Below are 26967 nucleotides of genomic sequence, written 5' to 3'. Positions count from 1 at the left end.
AATGTTTGGGGCGCTGGCTTAAGGACAATCAGCAGTCGAGACCGAGACTCGCAGCACAAAAGGAAATCCGACATGGTCAAGTTGGAGTCATGGAATCCGTTGGCAATTTGCTGGCTGTTTACCCCACAACACATGAACACAAAAATATTAAAAGCTGAGTTAAATTGTTGCTATCGATTTATTTAGTAAAGCTAAACTGATAATCCACCTCGAATTTAATTCAAATTTTAAGTGATTATTATCTACTCTTGCACTACATAAGCCAGTCTAAAATATTGCGCATTCTTTAAGCTCTTCAAATGTTTAAAGTTACCCCCCCGGAAAGAGATAGCTACATGGCTTAGGAGTGAGACAGCAGGTTGCAGATAATAGCATATAGTAGCATGCGCTTGGCTATAAGTTCCTAACGTTTGATAAAAGCTGAAGTGGTAAACACGTCGACACGACAAATTGATGAAATTGTCAATTTATTCTCACGTCGTTTGTTGATTTTTTTGCCAGCCGTTTTTTTTTTTTTTCTATGCCATTTTCAAGAACAAGGGCGAAAACAGATACAGATATACAGTTAAAGATACAGATACAGATATACTGCTACTGTGATAGATACAGATACAGATATACAAATACAAATACAAATAGACAGAGACAGCGACAGCGACAGAGCTGCAGATAGAGGGCAATAACAATAACAGAGCGTTTACCACTCGAATCGAGGACGAGAAAATCCTGGCAGCCAATTTAGACGTAATGGCAACAAATGTCGCTGGGGAGTGGAAAAGGCTTTTCCACCGCCGCTCCAGTGGCGCTCCAGTGCCGCTTCGGTGCCGGTCAATTGCTAGTTTTTCCACTTGTTTTTCACCACTTTCCACATCGCTTTTCAAACGGTTCAATTCATTCGCCTTTTGATTTCGCCTGAACGACTCGTTCCTTCACACACACAGAGAGAATGTCAGAGCAGGAACAATAAACGAACAAAAAAAAAAAATGCCACTGAAGTTTTCCTCCTTCAATTTTCCCAGCTGCCAGTCTTTTGGCTGGCCATCGCAAGAAAACTAGCGGAAATCGCAGGCGACAGGATACAAGGATGTGTCCCATTGACATGAAAACATAAAAGCTTACCAAACGGTCGGAGTTCTCAGGCAGGAAAACGTTCTCCTTGACCATAATTGCTTCATTCACAAAGGTGAATCATAGGAAAATATAATTCGTGTTAAGTACTCGTTTTTAAATAAATTATTTGAAAATATTTAAAATTAAATAGAAACTCCTCTACTTCCAAGTTTGATATATATTGAGTAATAAGATTTACCATAAAATAAATTTAGCAGTCAGACGAAAAGTTGCAAATTGTTCGAACCTCTCGGGACATTTTCCCGCTGGAGTAAAGAGGAATTATCAAGGAGCCGTAGGTGGCGAAAAACAATTTTCGAGCCTGTTAAAGCGATTTGTTATTGTTGCCGCCGTGCTGCCACTTGGAGTACCACGGTGCGTATGAGTAATGACAACTGCCAGTCGAAATGGCCGGAAAAGTGGGCCGCCATATGATGATGAGAAGCGGGGGTTAAGTGGGGATATAAAGTGAAATAGCAGAGACAGAAAGAGAGGGAGAGCATGAAAGAAAGAGAGAGAGAGAGGGAGAGAGGAAGAGAGGGAGAGAGAGAAGGATACCTGGACCTAAGCCCAAGGAAAAGTGTTTACTGTTTCGGCTCGTGTCCTTTTGTGGAAAATTCAGTTTGCTTCTTGTTGCTTCGGGCATTTTCGATGTTTCAAAATACCCTGTAATGAACGGGTTGTTATGATTCTATTCAAACAGTAAAATTCATAATAAATTCAAAAATTTATTTAAACAAAAAAACACATTTTACCATAAAATCTCTTAATAGGAAAGCCACATTTTAAGCATTTCACTCTTTATATAATTCTAACTTTATTTGAAATATTGTATAGATACAATTTACTAGTAAAAGTATTCCATCTGTTTATAGTATCACCACATATTTAAAGTTCTTTTGCCTACGTCATTTAAATGATTCGTTCTTGTAGCTGTCTTAACTGCTTGCACTTGCATTCTTCGCTTTTTTGTTTTTTGGGCTCTTTTGTAAGCCGCTCGAGCGAGGACTCTTTCTGACATTGGCCATGTGGCCCCGCCCCCTAGGCCCCAACTCCCCCGCACCCGCCACCGCCCCCTCCCACACCCCTGCCCCTGCCCTTGCTCGGCCCTTCCGTTGATTGCATGTGATGATGGCGTTGATGCTACCATGCAATGTCACGCTCATGTCAACTGTCGGATTGTTATTGCACACACAGACACAGACGCACACACAGACACAGAAACACACACAGACACAGACGCACACACAGACACAGAAACACACACAGACACAGACGCACACACAGACAGACAGAAAAAACAGAGCAGAGGAGAGAGTGGCGGAGAAGGAGAGCAGCGGAAACGGAGAAAGGACGAAAAGGAGCGACGCACACAAAAGAACCTTTTGTTCGCCATTCGCACCTTGAATTGTATTTTTATTAATTTTTTATCTCCACTTTCCTTGCAAGCAAAATGTTATGGAAATTAAGCCCCTCAACAAAAAACTACTAAATGGCAACTTAAAGCACACACCAAAAACAATACATATACATATGTTTGTCCCAAATCTGTGTTTCCAGGAGCAACAAAAAAAAAAAAAGAGATACACAAATAAAAGTTGACCCTCCCGAAAACAAAGTTCGATTTAGACAAACCATTCAACATCTCTTCGTTTCCCCCTTTGGAGAACATGCTAAAACATTCACCCCCTCAATCAACGCCCCCCTCTTCCCCCCTTCCCCGCTCCCCCCTCTGATGACCACTGCTGCAAAGCAACAACAATAACAACAGCAACAACAGCAACAAAGGCAGCAAAGTGGAAGCTTTTATAGCTGACAGTTGGCCAGTTTGAAGTCTGTGCAGTAAATTTTGGGTACCAAAAAAAGAAAAAAAAACACAAAAAATGGGAAACGCAGCAATATGAGTAACGGGACACAATGGTAAGCGCTCTTTTTTTCAAAAAAATTTATTGAGCAACATTTTGGGGACATTTTATGCTCGTCGGCAGACGAACAGTCGACACTAGTTTAAATCCCATTCGTCCAAAAGGGCTTAAGCTTTAAGCCAAAAAAAGGGGAAAATAAAATATTGAGAATCCAGCTAAAAGGAATTAAAATATTTTCGATTTCGTTTACTGCTGTACAAAATTAAGAAGATATTTGCATTATCGAACACCCAAATTCAAAACATTCTGTAAAATAAAAATTATTTCAAATAATATTTTACCTACAAAAGAATTTATTAGTTTATATTTTGAACTAACCTAAATATCCTATCCTATACTAAAATAGCTATTTTTGTATGACCTTTTTGCGCTCTAAAACACTTTCAAAATTCCACGTTTTTACACGATTTTGTTATTGATGTCGCTGGTATTTTTATCAAATGTAACTTGTGTTTTGTGACTGTATCAATTTTTATTTAGTGTTTTTGTGGCTGCTGCTGGCGTTGTTAGTGTCGCATTTGAAATGTCAAATTTTTTATGACCCGCAGCGACGTTGCAACAGCAGCAGCAATAACACCGATAGATTGACATTATTGACAAGCGTCGAGCGTGGAACGAACCATTTTGTGTTCATCAACAGGACTCCCCCGACATCCTTTTGCCTGCCGCTCCCTTGACAGTAAATTTTCCAATTGAATTTATGGTTTTTGGGGGGGGGGGGGCTTTTGTGGCTCAAAGTCCACTGTATGTCTACCCCTTTTTCACCCTGGGCTTTGTGTGTACTTATGTTTATTTCAATTTTTGGCTCCATGCAGCAGCGCCGACGTCGCGGTTTATTTGCCGTTTTTATTTTATGAATCGCACGTGGTTCATTGAACCAACTTGATTAGGAAACTTTCGGGCCTTCCATTTTCCGGGAGATTTGGGATTTTTGATGGCCGGCGTAAAAGCGGGCGAGCGAGGAAATTGGTACAGGTGGAAATAGTGGAGTGCCTGGGAAAATATCCTTGCCTTTCGCCTAAATAAGCCATTTGTCAGGCTTACGAACCAAAACCAGCCAACACCGCCCCCTTTTACCCCCCTTTACCCTCGTTTCTGTTAATTACGAAACTCTCTGATTCCCTCTTCGCTGGGAGGGGGGGAGGGGGGCTTAAAGGAGGGGCGGTTGGTTTTGGGTGGCGAAGAGTGGGGGGTAAGTTCGCTTCAAAAATGGAAAAACAAGGCGAAATCACAGCCTTTAACACGGCAAACATTCATTTCAATTGCCCCGAGTGGCCAAAACGAATCATTTCACAGCCCTTTCTCCGCCCTTTGACCCCTGACCCCTGACCCTCGATCCCTGGCCCCTTTGCTATTAAAACTGGCGCGTTGCTGCATAAAAATTACACACACACACACACACAAGCTCCACGGGGAGAAGACACGAAAATATCCCTGCATCGGAAAAAATAGCACAGGAAACGGCCATTAACTTTATAAAAAAGAACTTTAAATTGCCATGTAGCAACGAGCTGAGAAACGATAGTGAAATACCCAGACTTACCATTAATTTAAGTGTTTAATCGTTTGTTTGATTGTTAACAACTTCAGACCTATGAAAACATAGATTAATTTACATAATTTTTTTTGTAAACGAAGAAGACTTCATATTTTATTACCTGAAAAATGGAATGTATGTTACCATGTTTGCCACATAAAAATAGTGTAAATTGCAACTTTTTGCTTACTCAAGCGCAACAACTATTGCATAAGCCATATGCGAACGGATCATACCCGGCGAATACCCTAGGCCGCCGGCTGTTCGTTGGAAGGGGTGCAATAAAAAATTGTAAAATATTTCACAACATATTTTTGTTGGTCGCACAGTCGTCTCCACTTGATGGCCATGGTCAGTGTTGGGCGTTTTAAGCAATCCACATGACCATAAATCCAGGAGCACCCCCCCCCCCCCACCATTTCCCCCCTCTTGGAGCTCGTGTTTTTATTTTAAAATTTTCCTTTCCTTTTGCGGGCAAGGGTTAAAGGGGTGCACCGCTTTTATGACGCATCCCAACGAACAACTTTTGACCACTTCGCCAGACCGCGACATTCCCATTTCCACGCCGCGCAAGGGGAGCTGAAATTTTTTGGGGGGAGGCTTTCCTTACCAACCCCCCTTTGCTCCCCCCTCTGATGGATGTTGTGCAGTTTTTGCAAACGCCTAAAAGTATTCCCAACTCTGGTTTCGGCTTTGGCATTGCCTTCACTTGGCATTCCAGCAGTTTTCCGACCTATTTTTTGTGGCCAAAGATTTGCCCCGTCCCTTTTTTGTGTGCCCAATGTTTTTGGTTTCGACATAACTCACAGCATACCCCATATCCATGTCCATGGGCTACAGTGAACCCTCGTTTGGATGGCGAAAAAAATACTTTTACTTTGCCACAAAATAATACTTCTATCGAAAAAATAGTGGGCAAATTTGAAACGGAGGTTCGAACGATCAGAAAAAAAATGGAATTTGTAAATAAACAAATATATAATGCAAAAATGCTTTAAATAAATGATGAACAAAGGTGGAATAAATTGCAGGGTAATCCCGCATTCGTTGCGTATTTCGCTTGCCTGTGGCTTCTTTGAGGTGAACCGAAAACTTTTTGCAGCTTGGGGCCTGTTTTGAAGCGTTTTCCTCCGCTTTTCCAGGGACATTGCCGCACGCCCACCTCACCCCTCACCTTGCCGCCCCCCTTGGGGGCATTCCGCTTGGCATGCCAAACACTTTCGCTATGTAGTTTTTTTTTTTTTTGTATTTTTCCCGAAAATGTTTACACAAAATGAGATTTTATGCGGCAAATTATTATTTATTGCCAGGAGAGGCAAGGACTTTATCTATGCCGATAATTTCGATAAAAATATGTCGTAAATTGAGGTTTTTCCCTCCGTTTTTCCGTTTTCCACAGCCCGCCGGGGGGCAATGTGCAATAATAAAAAAGCGTATGAAAGCTGTTTAAAGTATGCAAAACGCTTTGCATATTTCAGTGCTTCGGCTGCGACGCCTTGAGTTATGCAACAAAAATATACTTTCAACTCTAATGAGGAATGCCCGAAAGGGGAAGCAAGATGTGCAGATGGATAGATAGAGATGGATTGAGCCGCGTTAATTGCAAAATGAACTGATAAACTGACAAACTGACAAAAGCGGCATTCATCATACGGTGCCTTTTTTGACACATTTCACGGCCCATTTAACACGCGCCCCAAATTTAATTTACAACTGTCAGTGGGTTAAGATGGGCAGGGCGGGTTAAGGGTTAAGGGGGCTACCGGTTGTAATTGACCAACTCGGCACCGGCTGGCCACGATTGACATTTATTTGCATTTAATTAATCTGACATTTTAAATTAACTGCACACCATTTGGGCAGGTCGCTCGCTCGCTTGCGTCTGTCTTGTTTAATTTTGATTTGCAACACATTAACCATCATCCAGCAGCATTGTTGCAGTAATGCCGAGCATTCCCCCCCCCCCCTCCACCCGCACCCTTGCACCCTTGCACCCTTGCACCACTGAGCCCGTTGTGCCGGCAATTTCATTCAATTGCACGTGCCCCGGACAGGACGAGGCCCAATCTAGGCTGTCACTCAAAGGCACTGCTCCTGGCGGCGCGTGGAACTCGCCTTTGGTTAGAGCCAGGACATTGCATCCCAGCCGAGTGCACTCGCAGAAAATTCCATAAACATATATCATTTAATTTAGCATTTATTCCACATGAAAATAATAGCTGAGAACTTCTTTGGCTTTTGCATGGGGCACAGTATTTCTGGCAGTGCAGTCGGGGCATGTTTAATAAAGTCAAACAGACACACTTCAGGCCGCACGTTGCACGTGCATTGCAGAGCCATCTCTGTCGCACCGCCTATGGCCGTCTCTTTCGCTTTCTCTGTGTGTGTGATGGCGAGACAAAGTAAACTTTGGCGCGCAGACACGCGTAATTAAATGCAACAACAGAGCCGAGGTGGCAATACCCCAAACCCCCCCCCCCACCCCTTCCCTCCCCACCCCCCAGCCATGTGTGTGTGACAATTTGCAACAAATCGTTGCGACATGCTGAATGCAGCCAACCAAGCGGGCCACGCCCACAACTGTGGGCGGAAGTTCGGGGGCGGCGAAAAGGGGCACGGCGCTGGGCGGTTTGGTGACCCCCAGCAGTGGGCAGCCACAAACACATAGATACACGCACCCCCCCCCCCCTCAAGCACATTTACACTCACCCGCACACGCACACAACCACACACACTCACACACACACACACTTACTTACTTACTTAGGCAACAGACAGGCACACATATGCCTCTAATGCGCTTTTGTCGTGCATTGTTAACATGCTGCGTGGAAGAGCGAAGGGTGGTGGCAGAGGGAGGGGATCGTGGGGGGAGGGGCTGACCAGGAGGGGCTGTTTGAATCTCCAGCAGGCAGGGACACATCATCAGCATCGCCATCATCATCATCATCATCATCATCATAGCTGTCAACACGTTGACAAAACTCAGAGCAGACACAGGTAAAGTGGAAGAGGAATTTCCCAAGCGCCCCTATTCCCAAACACCGCCTCCCCCCTCTGTCCCCTTGCGCCCTTGCGCCCACCACCACCACAGACGCCCTGTGCCTTTTCCTGGTCACAGATGTGCTGCCACATTGACAAAGTTGTTGGCAGTTGCCAGGAGATTGAGTTCAGAAAAGACCCTGGCAGAATAGGGCGCAGATGGAAGATGAGTGGGTGCTTAGGGGGGAGTTGTGGGAGGGGGGGGCGGACTGAAAAAGCAGCTGCTTTGCATGCATTTTCCTTAGCTTCCGCAAGAGCACCCCATCCGCCCATCCGCCCATCCGCCGTGCCGCTGTCTTTGCTGCAAATGTGTTGCTTCCGTCAATTTGCAAACCTTATCAGAGGCTCTCCAAAAGACAGCACCTTAAGCCGCTCCACTGAGCGAAAAGTTGGTCTTCATATTGTTGTACACTATCATAAACAAGAATGTGTAGCTATAACCAACAAAAAGAAGCAGCCGTTGTAAAATGACTAATCCAAAAGAGGTGGTTCAAAAATCATAGCATACATTTGTGGGCATGCAGCTGACCTCTTGTTTATTATTATTATTATTGTTATTCATTTCTGTCAGTGTCGTTACACACACTGGCGCAAACCTCGCTTGGCAGCCTGATCCTTTTGCCTGTCGCATTCGTGTCGAGGTTTTGTACAATTTCATGTTTAATTTCCATAATTTATTTATGTGTCCTACGGTGTATTGGATTCTGTGTGCCACTGTGTGTGTGCGTGTGTGTGTGTGTGGGTGGAGTGTAAGTGTGTGGACCTCTAATGCCTAATCACAACTACCATCATCATCCAACGGAGATGCAGATAGATGCTTAGTCACTCTGTCTATCTAAGTACGCACACATTTAAATGCAGGCGTTTGTGTGGGCGTGTGTGTGTGTGAGTGTGCTTACTGTGCATAGGTGTGAGTATCTCTGTTCTGGTGTTTCTGTGTGTGCGTGTGTAATTGGCACTCACGTAGCCATTGATTGGCAAGATTTGTTGAAAGCTGCCTGAAAACCCCCCCAAAAACCAAATTGAACCAGAGTTGGACAACCATTTATGTGGGCGTGTATTTGTGTGTGTGTGTATGTGTGTTTTGCGGCTATAACCATCTATATATGTATGTGTGTGTGTTCTTTTGATGGCAAATTAGTCGAATGAGTATGCCATTTGCCGAAAAGAAAATGAAACGAGACAGTTACTTAGCGTCAGGTAAACTGTTTGCATTTAGCTGGCTGGAAAATCTGAAATTTTATTGGCCTAAATTGTTTACATTTCTAATTTATTCCAATGAAATGTGATTATTTGTGAGTTTCTTTTAATTTAATTCAATTTAAATGGGTTTAAAACATATAACCAACACTGCGTATGAGTGATATTTTATTCTTTATAAACTGTAACTTCAGAGTTTCTTAAATTTTATTCAGTTCTTTCTTTACTGAAGCACTTTAATTTAAATTAGCGTGCGATATCTTGAAATTCCGCCAACTTTTGCATATATTCCAGTAGTCTTTATCTCACTTGTACGATGTTTTTGTGCCATTTTTGCTTTCATTTCATTTTGTTGCTTTCGTTTTCCGTGCTTTTCGGTTGAATTTGCATGCATAAATATTTCAAAAGCGCGCTACAATCTCGGCCAGCAAAACAAAGCGTTTGCACTTGGACTCCTTACAACAGTTGCCACGCCCACAGCAGAAAGGGGCGGCCAGAAAGCTGGGGGCTTACGAGTGCACAAGCGTTGCCCACACACACCTCTAATATGGCATTTGATGAGGGGTTTTCGCGGAAAGTCGGGCGAAGTGAAAGGGCCAGAGTCTCGCTTAAAAATTCCCGACAAATGCGAGCACAAATGAAATGAAGGTTCAAGCTAAATGAAATTTCACAACACGCACATACACACACACACACACACACACACACATTTGGCCTGTGCGAATTTTCAATTATTTTTTACAATGCAAACTTTGCACTTACAATGAACCAAAAAAAAGAGTGGGGGGTGGTGGAGTGGAGTGGGAGACACCGGAAGGCGGCAAAAACATAACATGCACTTATAGTCACGGCACGGACTGTTAATTGGCTTTCGGGTTCCGGCGGAGTGGGCGGAGTGGGCGGAGTCACACGAGCCACTGGATTAGGGGCATTTTGCAACTAACTAATGTACAACTAATGTATTCTTCCTGAACTTAATTTAATTTTAATTTATTCATTAATATAGTTTATTTTGCAATAGACTAAGTGTCTTTAATGAAACTGAGTTTAATTTTAATTTATTCATTAATATAGTTTATTTTGCAATGGACTAAATGTCTTTAAAGAAACTAAGTTGGTGCTTTCTAAATTTATGAAATAAACCAATTAGCTTGCTGTCGCTGAGGATGTAAAGTGCTGCAAGGCATCAAACTATTTGAAATATTTTTAAATTCTTTAGCGCTTTTCCATACAGCTCCATTCCCCTTTCGTGGAGGGGGCGTGTCTTATAAATACCGCCCTAAATGCGCTGACATCCGGTCCTCGACAAACTGAAAAGGGGGGGCAGGTGTTTTGAGTGGTATGGAAAATCCACCTAGGAAAAATCCCCCTGGAAAATCCCCCCTAGCGACCTGAAAAGCCTTTTGCCTTAGCTCGATCCGGAGTTGGGTGTCAGAAATGTATTATTTCCAACACTATTTAATAGCGCAGCAACAACAGCAAAAGCAATTTCCAAACGCCCCACCCCCGCACCCCCCTCTCACATTTTTGCCGCCGCTTTCCCATCATTCCCATGCAAGAAAATTGAATTCAATTTTTACCCCCCGGCTCCTGCTTAATGCGTTCGCTTGCTATTAACTTGGCCAGCAGCTCCGTGTTCCTGTTTTTGTTGCTCGTGTAGTTTGGCGTGTGACATCATATGCCAACAACTGCAACAACAACTGCAACAACAACTGCAACAACAACTGCAACAACAACTGCCACAACAACTGCAACAGAATCAAGAACTCGAGACTTGAAAGCACCTCGTAATACCTGTTCTTTACATGCTCGTATTGGAAGGGAGCTGATTAAAATGCAGCACAGACATTTGTTAAAACGTGAAGAAACGAGATTCTAGTTAATATACTTTGAAATAATAGTCTCCACAATGAAATGTTATATCTCGTTGAGCTCGTAATTGAATTCTAAATCGATTTGGATCTAAATTTGGCTACTTACATTCTTTCACATTTTTTGCATTGGTTTTTAGCAGTTTAAAACTGTTATTTTTGCACTTTTAGAGCAGAAATACCCTGCGTAGCTGTTGTTGCTTGCTTTATATTTATTTAATTAAATTACTGTACCTGCCGCGACGAACCGGGCATACCCTTGAATGCCCACAGGTGCAGGGTGTGGAACAAGAAACTCATTTGCCGTCGCTCACTTCCTCCACTTCACACTAGAAAGCAACGAGAGGCAAAGAGCACGAACTGAAAGTTTCCAGACCCGCGCCGCTGCCTTCCACCCCTGCCACGCCCCCACACACCTTCTTTCTCCACGCCTTTCTCCTCGCCTTTCTCCACTCATTCCCCAGCAGCAATAGCAACAATCGCGACTTTCATTGCATTCTGTGTCAAGGATCTCTTTGCTCCATTTTGCTCTTGTTTTGTCTTCAATTCTGCCGCCCACACCCACTTCACTGTCTCCCGCCCCTTTTTGCTCCCCCTCCCCTCCTCTCTCCCCATCTCTCTGATTTTCTTCCTCAGTTTTGCATTTAAAATAAAAATTGTTTTGTTTGAGGCAAAACAAGAACAGGAGAAATCGGGACATTATCATGAACTGGGCAGTGAAATTTAAGAGTATTCCGTTGCAACGCACTAGCCATTATTGGGTACACTGAGGAAAATGCCCAAGATCTTTTGGTTAAATATAAATACTATTTTAAATAATATGGTAGTATGTTAACTAAGTATCATATACATAGGATATTATTTGGTTCCATAACCAGCTGATTTAATCGCAAAACGAAGCTGTTTTCTTTTACATAGTGATTACGATCACATATAGAGAGCGTTTAGCATAGTGCCTTAACCCACGAGGTGCACTGTCATACCTTAACCCACTTACCATTACTGCTGTGAGTACTGTTGTTGTTGTTGTTGTTGTTGCTGTTGTTGTTGGTGCTATTATGACCGTGCCATAAATATGCATAAAAATGTCGGCTCGAGTTTGAGTTTGGTTATTGCATTCTGCATTCTGCAGTAAGCCACAAATGGAACTTAACTTTTATTGCACGGGGCCATCGCCCACTCCACTCCCCCCTTGGGCACCCCAAAAGTAGTCCTGGGAAAACAGGGCGCATTTCCCACACCCCCAACCCCTCCCCCAACTAATGTTTCCATTTAGTTTTGCCCATGTGTTCAGATAGAATCGTTTGCCATATTATGATGTTATGCATTGAAATGCAGTCAAATAAGAGGGGGAAATGCGAATCGTGGGACATATATAGCATATATATACGAGTATAGTATATGGCCAACAAAGGGTGGTTGTCATTGGACTATAGTTGAGTGGGAAAGTTGGGGAAAATACCAAAGCTAGTGCAAATAGTGAAAATAAAGGAAATAGTAAAAATAGTAAAAATAGTGAAAATAGAGAAATGCGGCTAAGGAGACGCCTGGAGCATTGCATGACAAACGGAGCGACACATGAAAAGTGGCTGCTAGTCAGTAAACTTGGCTGAAAATTTGGGAGGGAAAGCGTTTAGCGGTTAGCGGGAAAATGCAAGGGTAAGGGTAAGGGTAAGGGTAATGGCAACGGTAAAGGTAAAGGTAAACCGCTCTCGATTTGCATGCAAACAAACTCGGGTAAAAGGCGACGGACGAAGTGCATAAGTTTGCAATTTACTCGAAAGTTTATGAACTGCCTCGGGGCAATCGCCAGCCCTTTTCCCGATTTTCCACTTTCCACTTTCCCCTTGTGCTCGTGTGTGTGTCTTGCATATTTATAGATAAGGATACAGAAAAATTCAAAAAAAAAAAATAAAATGCTATATGCTTTTGCTTTTCTTACTCCTTTGTTCATTTGCATTTTGTTTGTACAACTCAGTAAATATCAATACACTGCAGTGGAGTAAACAAATGAAAATCAATGATGAAAAACATTTATTTAAAGAAATATTTGATTACCAAAAAGTACAATAGCTTATTAAAATATCACTTGCAGAAAAATTATTGACATTTGCTACATGCCAATTCATTTCAATAAAATTTATCCAGTTTCAAGCCAAAAACATTTGTGTATTGTATGCATGCTACATCTTTTCAATATATTTACTTGGTAAAGCGATGACGATTCCAACTAACTATTCCAATCAATTATCAAATGAAAAAGCCATACTGAAAACGCTTTTCGACCAGAGCATTTCGGCACTTGAGAAAGTCCGGGGCTTCCTCTTTTCGCTTTTCTGCATTTAAATATTCCAATTAATATTTTAAGAAGCATTTCTCCGGCAATCAAATAATTCAATTCATTTTTCCTGCCCCGCTGTCGGCTTTTCTTGGCCCTTCAATTTTATTTTCGTTTTCATTTCGTTTCGTTTTGGGACATTTTACAAATGGCCACAAGATGGCGCTGCATCAAGATGGAAAACCAGCAAGAAGAAGAAGAAATAGTGGCTGTGTGTGTGTGTGTGTATGTGTATGTGTGTGGAAAACTAAAAGCGCAATTTAAGTGGAATTTTGTTATTATTTTCAGCTTTTATATCCTCTTTTTTTGATTAGTCGGTATGGGCCAGGATTAAAGGGAAGGAGATTGCCATTGTCACAGAAAATTTCTTAAATGTTTTGAATATTTTATGATGGCAAAATCTGCAACCGGCAGAGCAGAGCAACACAATGGCCATAACCGAAAACAATGGCCAAAGGATTGTAAATCCTTTTTCCCCCCTCTCCCCCTCACTCTCTCTCTCTCTCTCTCTTGGTATGTTGCTGTTTGTTGCTGTTGGTTTTAAGCTTACAGTTTTCTGTTTTCAGTTTTCAGTTTTCAGTTTTCGGGGGTCTCAACAAAATATTCATGGGAATAATATGCTTTTAATTAAGGCATTCTTTTTTCCACCTCACCCACCATCACTGCGAGCCATTTCATTTTATTTCCATTTAATTCTCGTTTGTTTATTTGGATCGCCTGCAATTGACATTCGTCCAAGAGTTGCCATAGGGTTTTCCCAGCTCCAAAAGCTGGGTTTTCCCATTTGCATACCAAGGGTGCGGCATTATCATAAAGATTTCATGGCAAATAAAAAACAAATATTGAGCTATAAAGGGTTCTCAACTGGGCTGTTTTTAATGCATTTTAATTATTAGATTGCTGAGATTCTTAATAATTTTATATATTTTGTTTATTCTCTTTGCAGGTAAACACAATTCAAGCACTAAAAGTACATCCCATTCAATTGGCATTGCAAAAGCCATCAGAAGACTGTCAGGTGAACTGCCAACATATCACAAAAACCATTTCTAGCATAGAGAAATATGCTTAATAGGTTACAGATTTCGAATTTCTTAAAATGCAAATTTAAAGGTTTCCTTGTAGTTTCTCACAACCACAAAACCACTCATTCCATCGCGATTAATGCTTAGCATTATGTCACAGGACTTTGAAGGAGTGGGCTCTTCGCCAGCCATTTGGCAGGTGGGCAGGACAAAAGCTCGATGACTGATCGGCGGCCATTTCCACTAGCGGAAGTGAAAAATAATGCATGGTGCGGCAAAGTGGCGCATTTAATATTTCCGCACTACTAAGCCAAGTTGCCGCCACCCACATAAAGCCACCAGCTATGCATTCAACCCCTATCCCCCATTCCCCTTGTAACTCTCCTTCAAGTTTCCGTGCAACGTGGCGTATACGCTACATTTCATAAGGGCCGCCTAAAAGTATGCTTTAAAAGGCTGCATGCCTATGGTACTATTTTAGACCTTTAAAAAAACATTCACAAATCGAATTAGTGTGCAGATATGTATTATTTAGGTCACATTCTTTCTCCAAGTGTAACTACTTTTGTTTCGGAGATTGGTGTTTTGTGGCCGAATGCAATCCAACATTGGTCGTGCGCTGCTGACCCTAAATCACTGGCCACGACTGTGCGGCCAGCGACACTTGCCGGCAATTGTTGACCCCCTTTCCCGGACACCACCCCCCCCTTCCCCCCTGCCTTAGCCCTTCGACACTGCTGCAGTCATCGATTATTAACAGCGAAAGGCGTTGGGGAACTGGGAGAGCTGAGGACTGAGGACTGGGGGGCTAAGGACCTCGGACGGGTTAAAAGAGGTAATGGGCAAAGTAGTGAAGGGTTAACGCATTCACATTTGGCTGCGATTGACCAACGACACCCGAGGGACACCCCCACTTAACCACTGTTTTCCACCCACACCCATGCCGTATGGGGGTTTTTCTCCTTTAAAGTTTAAAGTTTTCCCTTTAGACCATCAATCGTTGGCAATTAAAAGCCGAATTGCATTTTCCAATAATGCTGGCATGCAACGCGATTCGGGAAACCCTTAACCCCTGGCCCCACTATCCATTGTTTTTTTTCATCGGCGAGGGGGAGGGGGTGCGGCACAAAACGCCGGCGAAATTGTTTGGCATCGTTTGGCCTAATGCTAATTTCGCGCCGCCTGCCACCATAAACAACATCAGGGCTGGTCACACCGAGTGCCCCCTAACCCGCTGACCCCTTGACCCCTTGAACCCATCGCCACTGTAACCTCTTAACCCCCCGACGGCCAGCCCACTTTTCGTGCCCTCTGGTTCGCAGTGCGCGTGATTTCATTTTGAACGCGCTTCAAATTCAAATTAATGCGACACAAATGTTGCACAGCAGGGAAATGGCCAGTTGAAAAGCGGGAAAGCGGGAAAACGGAAAAAGGGGGAGAGAAAATTAAAAAAAAAAAAAGTCAGTTGTATAGAAATTATCCAAAGTAAAGAGGTTCTTGCGTACCTTTAATGTTATAAAAACAGTACAAGCTCTTATTGAATCTAAAAAGCGATTAAACGAACTTTTTAAATTATAACGACCCTTTGGAGAGCACATGAAATTCGATTTTCTTTTTTTATGTTCCTCGACCTTCCTTATTTGCCTCGCCACATAAAGAGAATCCCTCAATTTGCAATTACTTTTGTTCTCCATTACATGACAACAGACCCTTATTTTCAAGGTCATTAAGCATTATCCACATCAAGATCAGAGCGGCGTGCTTATGGCCACTTAAAGTTACTCCAGCATTTCCTCGAACTCCTCTGCATTTTGTATTTTTGTATGCCAGGTTGCATTCAGCTGCGATTCGAGTCAATGCCATTGTCCTTTGGGCCAGGACAAAAGGATTTTCACTAACAACAAGGCAGCCAGCCAGTGGATGGCAAAGCGAAAGAAAGCCATAATAAAGCCCCACAACGACACGAAAACGAAAACGAAAAAAGGAAGAAAAGCAAGAAAACCCGAGCGTGGAAAAATCCTTTTGTGTCAATTTTAAAGCTCAGTCAGGGGTACAAAACCAGCTGGTGTTAAAGAATGCTCTTACATTCGACTATTATATTAGCCTGAAATATATGCAGTGGGAAAAGGAGATAATTTTTAATACACATATGCTTAAACTATTCAAATAAGATCCAAATCTCTGGTCAGATAGTTTGAAATGAAAATTCCCTAAAAATTACGTATACGCCCCATAGCGCCGGAGCACTAAAGCTTATCCTCATTTAATGAATCGCATCGGAAAACACGTTTAAAAGTTTAACAACTCAAGAATGAGACGACAACCTTAGTACTGCCATCTCTCTCAGTTCATTTTCTCTGTTCTCCGTCGCACATTAAAGTTGTGGCAAAGTTCTGTTTTTTTTTTGTCCTGTTTTTGTTTGCATGAAAATCTCAGTAGCTAAGTTTTCTTTGATTTTTTTCATTTTTGTTTGGCTGCTTGGCTGTTTTGCTGTTAGCACGTTATTCCCACTGCCTGTCTCTTTTCCACCCATCCAGCCTCTCGCTCTATTTGTTTGGGGAACGTGCCGAGCCGTAGACAGAGACAGGTAGAGCGGCGCTGAAAGAGATGGCATGCAAAAAGAAAGCAGGCTGCCGCGCATTTTGGCAGGCATTAATTTCTCCCGTGTGTCACATAGCGCGAATTCCCCTTCTTCCACATGCACTTTTTCTTCCTCTCAGAGATGCCAGCTGCAGCAAAAAAAAAAAAAAGCTAAACGAGAATGTTATTATTTAATTAAGTGAAACAATAACACATACCAAAAATATGCATAAAATATACAGAGCAGATATACAATTGTATTTTTGTTTAATATATATAATAGCCACTTTGATGGCCTAGCTCTGGCTATTTAGTAGCCAGGTGAGCACCTCCACTGAGCACTGCCTATCAGTTTATGCCAGAGTTTAAATTTGCTTGTTGTTTTTTCTCGCTTTGGTTATTGGTGTTTTTGGTTGCACAACGTGTTTATGGAGTCACTTCTCTTAGTTTCTCAGTTTCCCAGTTTTCCAGTTTCCCGGATTGGCTGCAATGTCACGTACATATCGTTCACCCGACTTTTCCCGCCCACTTTTCCGCCTCCATGGGCTTTTCTTCTTCTCCCCTTTATTATCACAATTGACAAGCAAATTAGGCCGCCATTGTTAGAGAGATTCTATGAATCAATTTTGAACTGGGAATTATTTTGCTTTCACCATTTAACATGCGAAACGTATTAAAGTTGATCTTATTATTGCAATTAATGAATATTAATATAAATATTAAGTAGTGTAGGTCATGATTTACTATGCATTCCCATTGCCATGGCAACTGCAAGTGCAGCTTCATATTTAAATGTCCTTGCATTGTCCTGCAGCTTTAAGGGTTCCAAAATTTATGTACTGCTTGTTTGTATGCCATTAATTATGCCAGCTTTTCGGATCGCGGAGATTATTATTAATATGTGCGCCACTGGTCGTGTTCCCGGAAACGGTGCGCTGCATCCAGAATCCTGCTGAATCCTGCCGAATCCCGCCTGCAAGTAGAGTCCTTTGAAGTGCTTTTCGCTCTTGTTTTGCTCATTGAATGTGCGTAAGGTCATCAAATATAAATTGCGTGTGTCTGCGTCTTTTCGTGTGTGCATGTGTGTGTGTGTGTTTGTGTTTTTGACCTGCAGTTGGAAGTTGCAGATGCGAGGGGTGCTTATGAAGTTATGAACTACACATGTACATCTAGATTGATTTATTTAACATGCTGCTTTAGTATACAAAGCATTTGAAATATTCTCCATATAAATTCCGTATTAAGCTTATCAATAATTATGCATTGCCATATTGAGTGGAAACTTTTCAATTCCCCCTCGCCGACCGCTCGCTGCTTACTTTGCCTGGCGTTTGTGACGTCGACGTCAACGTCATCGTCCGCATCGGTGGGCCACACGTCATGGGAGCGTGCTGCGGGGTGGGGAGAGGTGCGCAGGTGGAGAAGTGGGCAGTTGGGGAGGTGGTAAGGGTGGGAGGTGCAGTATCCACGGGATCCATCCATTGGCTTGTTGCCGCGGTCGCATTAACCCTTCACAGCCGCTGCGGGTCGACATTGACGTCGTCGCCCACGTCAGCGCCAAAAATAATAGGCCGCCTGTGTGCATACAAATGAGTCCCAGGACAGGGCGTCGCGTGCACTGGAAAAAATATTGCACAAAAAGTATATAAATATAATTTACTATATTAATAGTAATAGCTGCAGTTTCTATTAGAATTAAAAATTATACGCCCTACCCCGCTTTAAATCACTAAACCTTATAAATCTTTTTTTTTTATTAAAAAGTTTGGATACATGTAGAATTAAATTATTGTACTGCTACCTTCAGGCAGCCTAAACAATTATATGTTTAAGGAATAGGACATAGTAATACTATTGCATTAGACATAACGTTGACAATTTTTAATTATATTCGATGATACATGTTTTATATTTTTAAATATTTATTGACAACTAATACTAAGCATATTTATTACGACATGGTTCTAAAAGATAGATCCTGTGGGTGGAGTCTTTTTAATCTTCTCCTTACATAAAAATGTATTACGACTTCTTCCCTAAATGCAAATCTCAATTGATATAATCATAGTACCTCCTAAAACTCAAGTAAACAACTTTTGGCCACTCAGAATTTCAATCTGCTGAGTTATTCCCTTTGAAAACGCTTTTTCTTTTTCTTCTGTGTGATTTTTGGGTGGGCGATGGTGTTGTGGTGGGGGATGGGGGTGGGGGGATGGCTGCGAGCATGCAATTATGCCAGCTGCCCCTCCTGCCCCTCGTCCGTCCCCCCCAACCGAACTGCACGCCCTTTTCTTTTATGGCCATGCTCTGGCGCCTGTGTGTCTGAGTTTTTGCCTTTTTTATTGCAACTATTTGCATGACAGCGTATAATAATTTACTCGTTAAAAAAAGGATCTCACTTTGGTGGCATAATTAACGGCATCTCTGCTGAAACCACCCCTCCCCCCACATATTTTATTTTATTTTATTTTTTTGTTTTTTTTTTTTTGCCTTTCACTCTGTTTGTTGTATTTTGTTTGGCCAAGTTGCATTTGGTTGCTGCCCCATTTTGCCATTTTCACGTTTTCCGTTGTTTGTGTGTTCTTGTCCTCCAGTTTTGCACTTTTAATGCAATATTTATTTGCCTTTTTGTATTTGTACATATTTGTATTTATTTAATTTCTTTTGCTCCTTGGCCTTTGTTTGCTGGCCAGGTTATGTTGCATAAATATTTAATTTATTTCCATTTGCGCGGATCCTCAAACGGATATAAATTATTATTAAGCTGATTCGTTTACTTGCTCATTTTTTGTGCAACAAACATGCATTGAAATTTATTTTGATTTTTATGTTTATGTTTACCACTTCGCTGTTGCATTTGCAAATTTATCACATTTAATACTGGAAAATTTGTCATGTGATTTAGTGTCACGAATTTATTTATAAATTAATGCCGGAATATGCATTTTATGTGCGCATTTTGCAGCGCTATTAATTATTGAAATAAAATTACAAATTAATCACAGCCTGCCACGCCCTCCCGCCTCCTCGCTTATCCACATGCTGTCGTTTCGAATCACGTACGAAATCACATTACTGGTCAACAGTGGGTTAAGCGGCTGCGGTCATCGATACTGATACATTTGGTTGGGCGCCAACTTGGGATAATCTGGTGGGATAATCTGTGGGTGGTTTTAATATCTCTCGAGCAGGTGCGACATCAGTCTGAAAAATGTATAAAAATTGCATTGCGTTGAATAGTTAAGTGCATTCTCTAACCGAGAATAGTTGAAGAAACCAATCATTTGAGATGTAATTTAGGCACCATTAATTGAGCTAACATTTACTTATGCGAGACATTAGCATGAATAAATATTCGTTAAATATCGCAATCGATCCACTGAAAGCTACCACCTCTGGATTGAATGAGTGCGCCCTGCGATGGAATTTTAAAACCCTGAATGGGAAATCAAAGGCAAACACTGTAAACTGAGACGTGCCTCAATGCGATGCGAAATGCCCGCAACAATTTGCCGGACATTATGACGCGGCTTCATCGCTTTCGCATTACATTTGCCCTTTTCCATTTTCCGGCTGAATGTTGCGGCTCTTTGGAGTTTTCCTTTCCGGTTGCCTCATCTCGGCATATTAGCTAAAGCGGAAAATGCGCACTCCAAACTGATGTTCCTTGTATACTAGCAATCAATGCTATTTAGATTTCGGAATTTCACAAAAGTCATAAAACCTATATCACCCAATTGTTTATGGTATATATTCGCTGCTCTATTTTAGTTAATTGTTATATCATTTTTAAAGGGCATTTCAAAGGTCGGTAGTTCATTTTATCTCCTACAAATATATTATTCTCTTTGGAATCGTCTGCTTTTTTTGGCTTCGCTTCCCTTATGACTGCCAAATGCACTCTCCACATGACCAAACTGGCTTAAACCCCTACAACATGCCCCAGCCATTATTCAAAAAGCCCCCTCCCCCCTCAAATTCCCCTCAAAAAAAAAGGGAAAAAGAGTGCCAAAAAAAAAAAAAGGGGAGAGAGAAAGAATCGTTTGGAGTTTGAAAAGCTGTTGCCAGTTATTGTCTGGCCCTCAAATGTATGCTATGTTTTTGCGGCTGTGTGCGACTGGAGATGAATATACTGGGTAACTGTGTAGTATCCATATCCATAACGCCCCCACTGCCCCTCACCCTGCCCCCTCTGCACCAGCAGGCATTCCATTCCCAGGGGTTCTCTTTTAGCCAGTGGCACAGCCATCAATAAATAATAAATTGCCTATAAAAACTGATAAATTCATTGATGAATCTTCGAGAGAGTCGGGAAAGCTCTGCTCGGCAGTTCCCATAACGCGTTTGTCTGACTGCCATATTTGCGGCCACGCCCCCATAATACCCCGATCCAGCGCCCCCCAACGATTTTCCCCCTCTTTAAGTGAGTAATGGAAATTCGTGGTAATAAATGTATGGCAAGGCTGGCAAAAGGGCTGCTTCCAAATGCGGCATGCACTTTTTGGTGGCATCAGTCTGGAAACATCTCCGTTTTAACCCACTAAAGCCATGGTCATGGGCACTGAATGCATCCAGCGAAATCGATCATTTTAACTGGGGGAATAAAAAAAAATATGTATTTGAGAATATCTCACTTGAATTTATGGTTAGAAAAAGGTTCTTAATACTTTATTCATGTTATAAATGCAGACTTCTATTTCTCCGTGTAAAATCGGCTATTTTATGGGGTGAGAGGGCGCGGAAAAATTGTGAACTATCTATTCATGACATACTCAGAATGGAAGTATGTGTTTCCATTTTGATTTGGCCCAAATCCTCTTTGTTCTGTCACAACCTAAACATTGATTTATGCTTACGAGTATTTTTTGCGAAATGCAGTAACACAAGCCTTAGGAAATCTGAGCAGGAGTAGTAGTGCCACACTCACTTTAAAACTGGATGTTTGGTGCTAAGCTGGATTTTGGGGATGTGTGGAAATTGAAAATGGGCTGCAGAGGAACACTTTGTCAGGGCAAATGAACCCCTTTCATTGAGCAACACAATTGCTTTCTCCTGTCCGAAGAAGATTAGAAGAAGTAAGAAGATTACAAACCGGTGTTAAGCCACTCAAAGTTCAATAAAAATTGCTTAGGAAAAACACTTGCCATACTCGTATAAGCAACTTATCGTGCAATTTCAGATTCTCTTCTCTGTGAGATTAAAAACTGAAAGCTGGTTGCCTTTAAGTTGAGTTAATGTCTTTTGTTATTATTATTTTCCGTATATTAACCCTTTGATTTTCGACATACTTTAAACTGTGTTTTCCCTTTTCCATTTCCTATTTAACATTTTTTTTGGGACGCGTGGGAAATGCCTTAACCAAACCATCCATCCATCTATTCCGACGTTCATCTATTTGTGATTTACCCCGCAGGAAAGTAACTGCAAGGGAAAATCGCAGGCAAACATCATTTCCTGGCCGTTCCCTTTTGTTTTTTGTTTTTTATTTGTTTTGTTCTTTTCATTTTCATTTCTATTTTTTTGTTTTTTGTTAAATGTAATTTTAAGTGACGTCGCCAAAGTTGAGACGTGACAAAATTACAAAATATTTTGTAAGCTCTTAAAACCGTTGATGCTGCTGGGGCAGGAAAATTGGATCGGGAGAAGGGCACGGGGACGGGGACGGGTGACAAGGAGGAGGAGGAGGAGGAGGTGGAGCAGGACATGGCCATAACATGGCCCATAACAATAAAAACAAATAGAAGCAGCAACAGCAACATAATACTTAATAACGTGCATTTTGATGCTGTCGCGGTTGCTGCGAGGACAGGAAATTCCAGAGTTGGAGTTGGAGTTGGATTTGGGGCTCGGATCAGCCAGCGGAAATCGAGGGGCGGAATATCCGGAAGGATCCCCCCCCCCCCCACACTTTCCCCCGGTGTCATTATCCGCCAGTCGTGGACAACTTTGGTGCGGGCACATCAAAGGCAAGGCAGTTGCCACTCGTTTTTTCGGACCTTGGACACCAAAATAGTTTCGCTGCCAGCCAAAAAACTATTCCAAGCGGCTTCTTCCACAACAAAGTGGCAAACAAACGAAGTAGGAAAAGTTTCTAAGCACAGATGCGGGCCGAGTCCTTGGACAGTGGTGCAATAAGCTGGGAAAACTGGAGGCTAACTAGAGGAAAGCACAATTTAAGAAAGGCAAATGTTACTAATTAAAATCGAGTAAACTTCTTTCCCCAATTACTTTGCAGTCGATCTAATCTTTTGCTGGGCATGTGCTCGACTATTAACATTATTTGTGCCACACATTGCATGAATGAAAGGATTTCGCTTGCACAATTATGAGAGGGGTGGGGAGGGGCATGTGAATTATCCGCTGTGATAAAACATGACTCCGTTTTCATTCTGTGGCAAGGCATGCGTACTTAAATTCGCAATGAATTGCATGACATGGCGGTGGAAAAAGCAGAGGCTGCGGGCAAAAAGGGGGGCTCAACTCTCTGGTTGTCGTCTGCGGTTTGGCTCTTATTATGGAAGCGGCACGGAAGCGGCAAAAATAATTTCGGCATGAATTGCCAAACGGAGAATGCACTCACTAATTAGATGCATAATTAGACATGAACTTTTCGGGTTCATTTCAAAAGGTGGGCGGAGTTTTCGTCGCTTTGGTTTGCAACATCAGTGGTTTGAGTGGCTAACGTGTTTGTGGCACATTAATTGAAAATGTTTCACAAGAAAACTGAAAATGAAATCGTCAAAATATATATTACAATTACGCTTTTTTTTAAGGGCTGCAAGTAAAATCGAATTTGGTTTACAGGTTACAGGTTTAATCCGTGCTAGAGCTTCGGCGAAAGTTGGAAATTATTTTAGATTCCCCATTATCCTGAAAGCCTTTTTCTTTATTCGATTTCTATTGTTATTTGACAGCTTCCTTGTGCATTTCCCACTCTGCAGCTCTGCACTCCACACTCCATTCAGTTTCAATTCTTGGCTTTAGTTTGCGCCAATTCGGTTAACTTCACTTCGCATCGGGCTTAATTGAAGTTCGGTTTCAACTACCATCGACGACGATGCGGAATTGGAAGTTGCAGTTGCAGTTGTAGCAGGTGCACCGGGAGAAAAAAGAGCGCGCAAAAAGAGGGGGCAACAGTGGAGCAACTTTACGCCGCCGTTCTCCACTTTCTCTCAGTTGGCCGCAAAAAGTCGGGCACGTGCAGAGTGCACGTAGCCGGAAACAAATGACATTGTCAGCGCCCTGGCCCCAAAAACTGAACAGTCGACCCCATGCGCCATTTTACCACCCATTTTCTAGCCATTTTCCACACAGTTTTCCAGCTCCCAGCTCCCTTCTCCATTTTCCCCGTCGAGAAGAAATCCCAGCTAAGCATTTCCGGTCGCGTTCTGACTTGCCTGCTCCGTTTTCCTTGGCCTCTGCTGTTGCAGTTTTTCCTCCCAGTTTTCCTGCACTTTTCCTCCATGTGTGTGTGTGTGTGTGTGTGTGCTTGTGCTGGCAAGTGTGTGTTAGTGCTCGTGTGCCAGTGTGTGTGTGTGTGTGTGTATGACAAGGCCATTAGCCGCGGCGGCTTTGGCAGCCACAAAAGTTGAGGCGCATCCTTGCAGCTGCCATTTTATGACAGTCTTTTGTTGTCGGCAGCCAGAATTCCCTTTGCCTTTTGCCCAGCTCCCTTCTTTTTTATTTTGGAACACTCGAAAAAAGTGCATTCTCAGCTTGTTAATTAGTAGGAAAGCATTTGTAATTCAAATAAGTATGGGATTACAAAAAAAAAAAACAACTTAAATATGGCAAGCATTCACATTTGTACACTTTTTAAAGACATGTTTTCTTAAGTAAGGAAATTATTTTGTGTACCATAAATTGTAAGAACTAAATGCTAGCTCGTTGTAGCATTTAACTAATTTGTGGCATTATTGTTTTCAAGTGCTAATTGGCCAGTTGGCAGTTGTTTATTGGCACCGCATTGGTTATTAGCAAAGTTTCGCAACGACTTGCGGATAAGACGAGCGACAAAGCGGCAGTCACATGCCAATTAGTGCGACAAGAAGAGCCCTCACTGATTTTCCGCTTTCACCGGCATTTTCCTCCTTCCTTTCCCTATTTCCAGGTGGCAGCTTGGCCAGCACAGGTGGCAGCAGTGGCATCAACGCGGAGTGTCCAACGGACTCGTTCCGGTGCAACAACGGCAAGTGCATCTCGCACCACTGGGTCTGCAATTACCAAAAGGACTGCGACGATGGCGAGGATGAGATGCAGTCCTGCCGTAAGTACCAATAACATGCTGACATGTAGAGTGTGGAGGGGGAGAAGGGGGAAGTTATCAAATTTAAAATATATATATGACATTATAGACAGTAATTAAGTGGGCCGTGCGAAACCAAGGAATTATTCAAGTGCTCTGCGGTGGCGATTCGATAAATGCTTCAATCCAACGAATTTCCAACCAGCTTTTATGCGCTGGCATTTCCGGAATTAATTAATTTGAACGCGTGCTCACTGAAGATCTGATTGATGTGTAGAGAGCACTCAATGCAAATGCACTCAAGCTATACTTTTTAATTTAAGCCAAGATAAGTCTTTGCAACACGCTGCACTTTAAACAGAAACTGTCAGCCTTTGAGCTCAACTTCTTAACACTTGCTAACAAACTTAAGCTTAGTTTACTTTAAAATATTATTATTTATATATTTTGTAATATTTTTTTAATATTTTTAAATCCAATTTCACAGCTCCACCGGAATGCGAAACGCCGCAGCTGAATTGCGGGCAGTACACGTTCAACAAGACCTACTGCATCCCTCCGCATTATCGCTGCGATATGATCGAGGATTGCGAGGATAAATCGGATGAGGCTCAGTGCAGTGAGTATAACTTATATATATATATATACATATATATGCAAATGTAGAATATATTTAAATAATAGCAGGAAGTGGAAAAGCCCCATTCAATTCGATGGGTTTCGTGCCTTTTCTCACTTGCAATGTAAATTTGTTGACTTCACAAATATTGGCTAGGAGCTCTCATCCTCATCCTCATCCTCATCCTAAGTCCCTAAGAGGAATCCTTTCAAGAAAAGGGTGGTGCTATAACAATTTGCTTAGCAAAATGTTTACATTTTATTATGCCAATTTTATTTATGCAAATTTTGAACACTGGGATGTAACCGAAGACCGCAGTTCTTGTTTTCCCAACTAAATTACACAAGCGTGCAAGTCTACGCAAAATATTTACAAACATAAATCCATACATACATATATATATTGTATAAATATATACCAACTTCTATATACATACATATGGTAAGAGAGAAATATCTATAAAATCCCCAAGGTAAAGGCCGCAAATTAGCGAGGAAAAGTCGAGGCGAACAGAAATGGATCAATTTGATGTAAGGCCATAAATCTTGTTTGTGGGCCAAGGGGGGTTAAGGGTGAAAGGTTAACCCTTTAGCTAGTGGAATTGATGATGGCCGGCCAAAGTTGTTTCTGTTGAGAGGTTCATGGATGGAATCGCAAATGAAGTTCGTTGGAAGTTGGAAGTTAGTTTGGTTTTTGGGGGCAAATGCGATGAAAAGTAAGCAATCCCCAAAAATAAAACTCAAAACTCCACTGGGACCAAGTACCAAGTGTGTATTCCAAATGAAGTCGAATGCCACGAAGTCATTTCAATAATTTATTCTCGAGGTAAACTCGAATCTTAAAGGCTCAAAATGTACGCAGTTAACTAATTGGATAGAGTTTAAATAGGTTTTCATAAATAAATATTTCGGGGGCAGACATCTTTCCCAATAACATATTGCACTCGACTTTTTGCCTAGACACCAATAAATCTTGGCATTTGGCATTTGGGATAATATTTATATCGCCGAGCACTTGAGTAATCCACGAACCCATCAGTAGCCGTAGCCCACTTTCTCAGCACCTCAACATCTCCGGCTTGAAAGTCTGTTGTCTGGTCGTCGAGCAAAGAATTTAATGCATTTTCAACAGCTTTCGCTCGGTTGGACTTTGTATGGCGGATAGCCATCTCTTTCGCCGACTCATCGGGCCCTCTCTTTCCCGCCACTCTGGATTGTAGATTTTACCCTGACTTTTCTTTTGGCATAAAGTTCAAGTGCATTCAGCCAGCAGACTTTGAGCCGCACATTTTGATTAAAAGTTTGCCGAGTGAGAATCCATAGAAAGGGAGTCATGTCCTGCGAGACAGAGACAGTGGTAGAGACGGAGACGGAGAATAGAGAGGGGTGATAGTGGATAGAGTGGGATGGCAGCATGTCCATGCAAATCGCCGAAAAGTGCCCAAGACTTGTAGAGCATTTATTGCTTGTTATTTA

The 26967-nt window shown here is 42.1% G+C and overlaps 1 protein-coding gene across 3 annotated transcripts in view; it reads left to right on the top strand.

Annotated features, from left to right (window-relative positions):
* The window catches only part of LOC120456465 (low-density lipoprotein receptor-related protein 2), a 141902-nt gene that overhangs the window by 92855 nt on the left and 22080 nt on the right, over positions 1–26967 (top strand). For all 3 annotated transcript variants that reach the window (XM_039643312.1, XM_039643311.1, XM_039643313.2), the window contains 2 exons: positions 24739–24894; positions 25361–25492. In XM_039643312.1, the coding sequence (XP_039499246.1) occupies positions 24739–24894; positions 25361–25492 (288 nt within the window). The remainder of the gene's footprint in view (positions 1–24738; positions 24895–25360; positions 25493–26967) is intronic.

This window comes from Drosophila santomea, chromosome X (genome assembly GCF_016746245.2).
Source record: "Drosophila santomea strain STO CAGO 1482 chromosome X, Prin_Dsan_1.1, whole genome shotgun sequence".
NCBI lineage: Eukaryota > Metazoa > Arthropoda > Insecta > Diptera > Drosophilidae > Drosophila > Drosophila santomea.
This window is presented reverse-complemented; position numbering and strand designations above follow the sequence as displayed.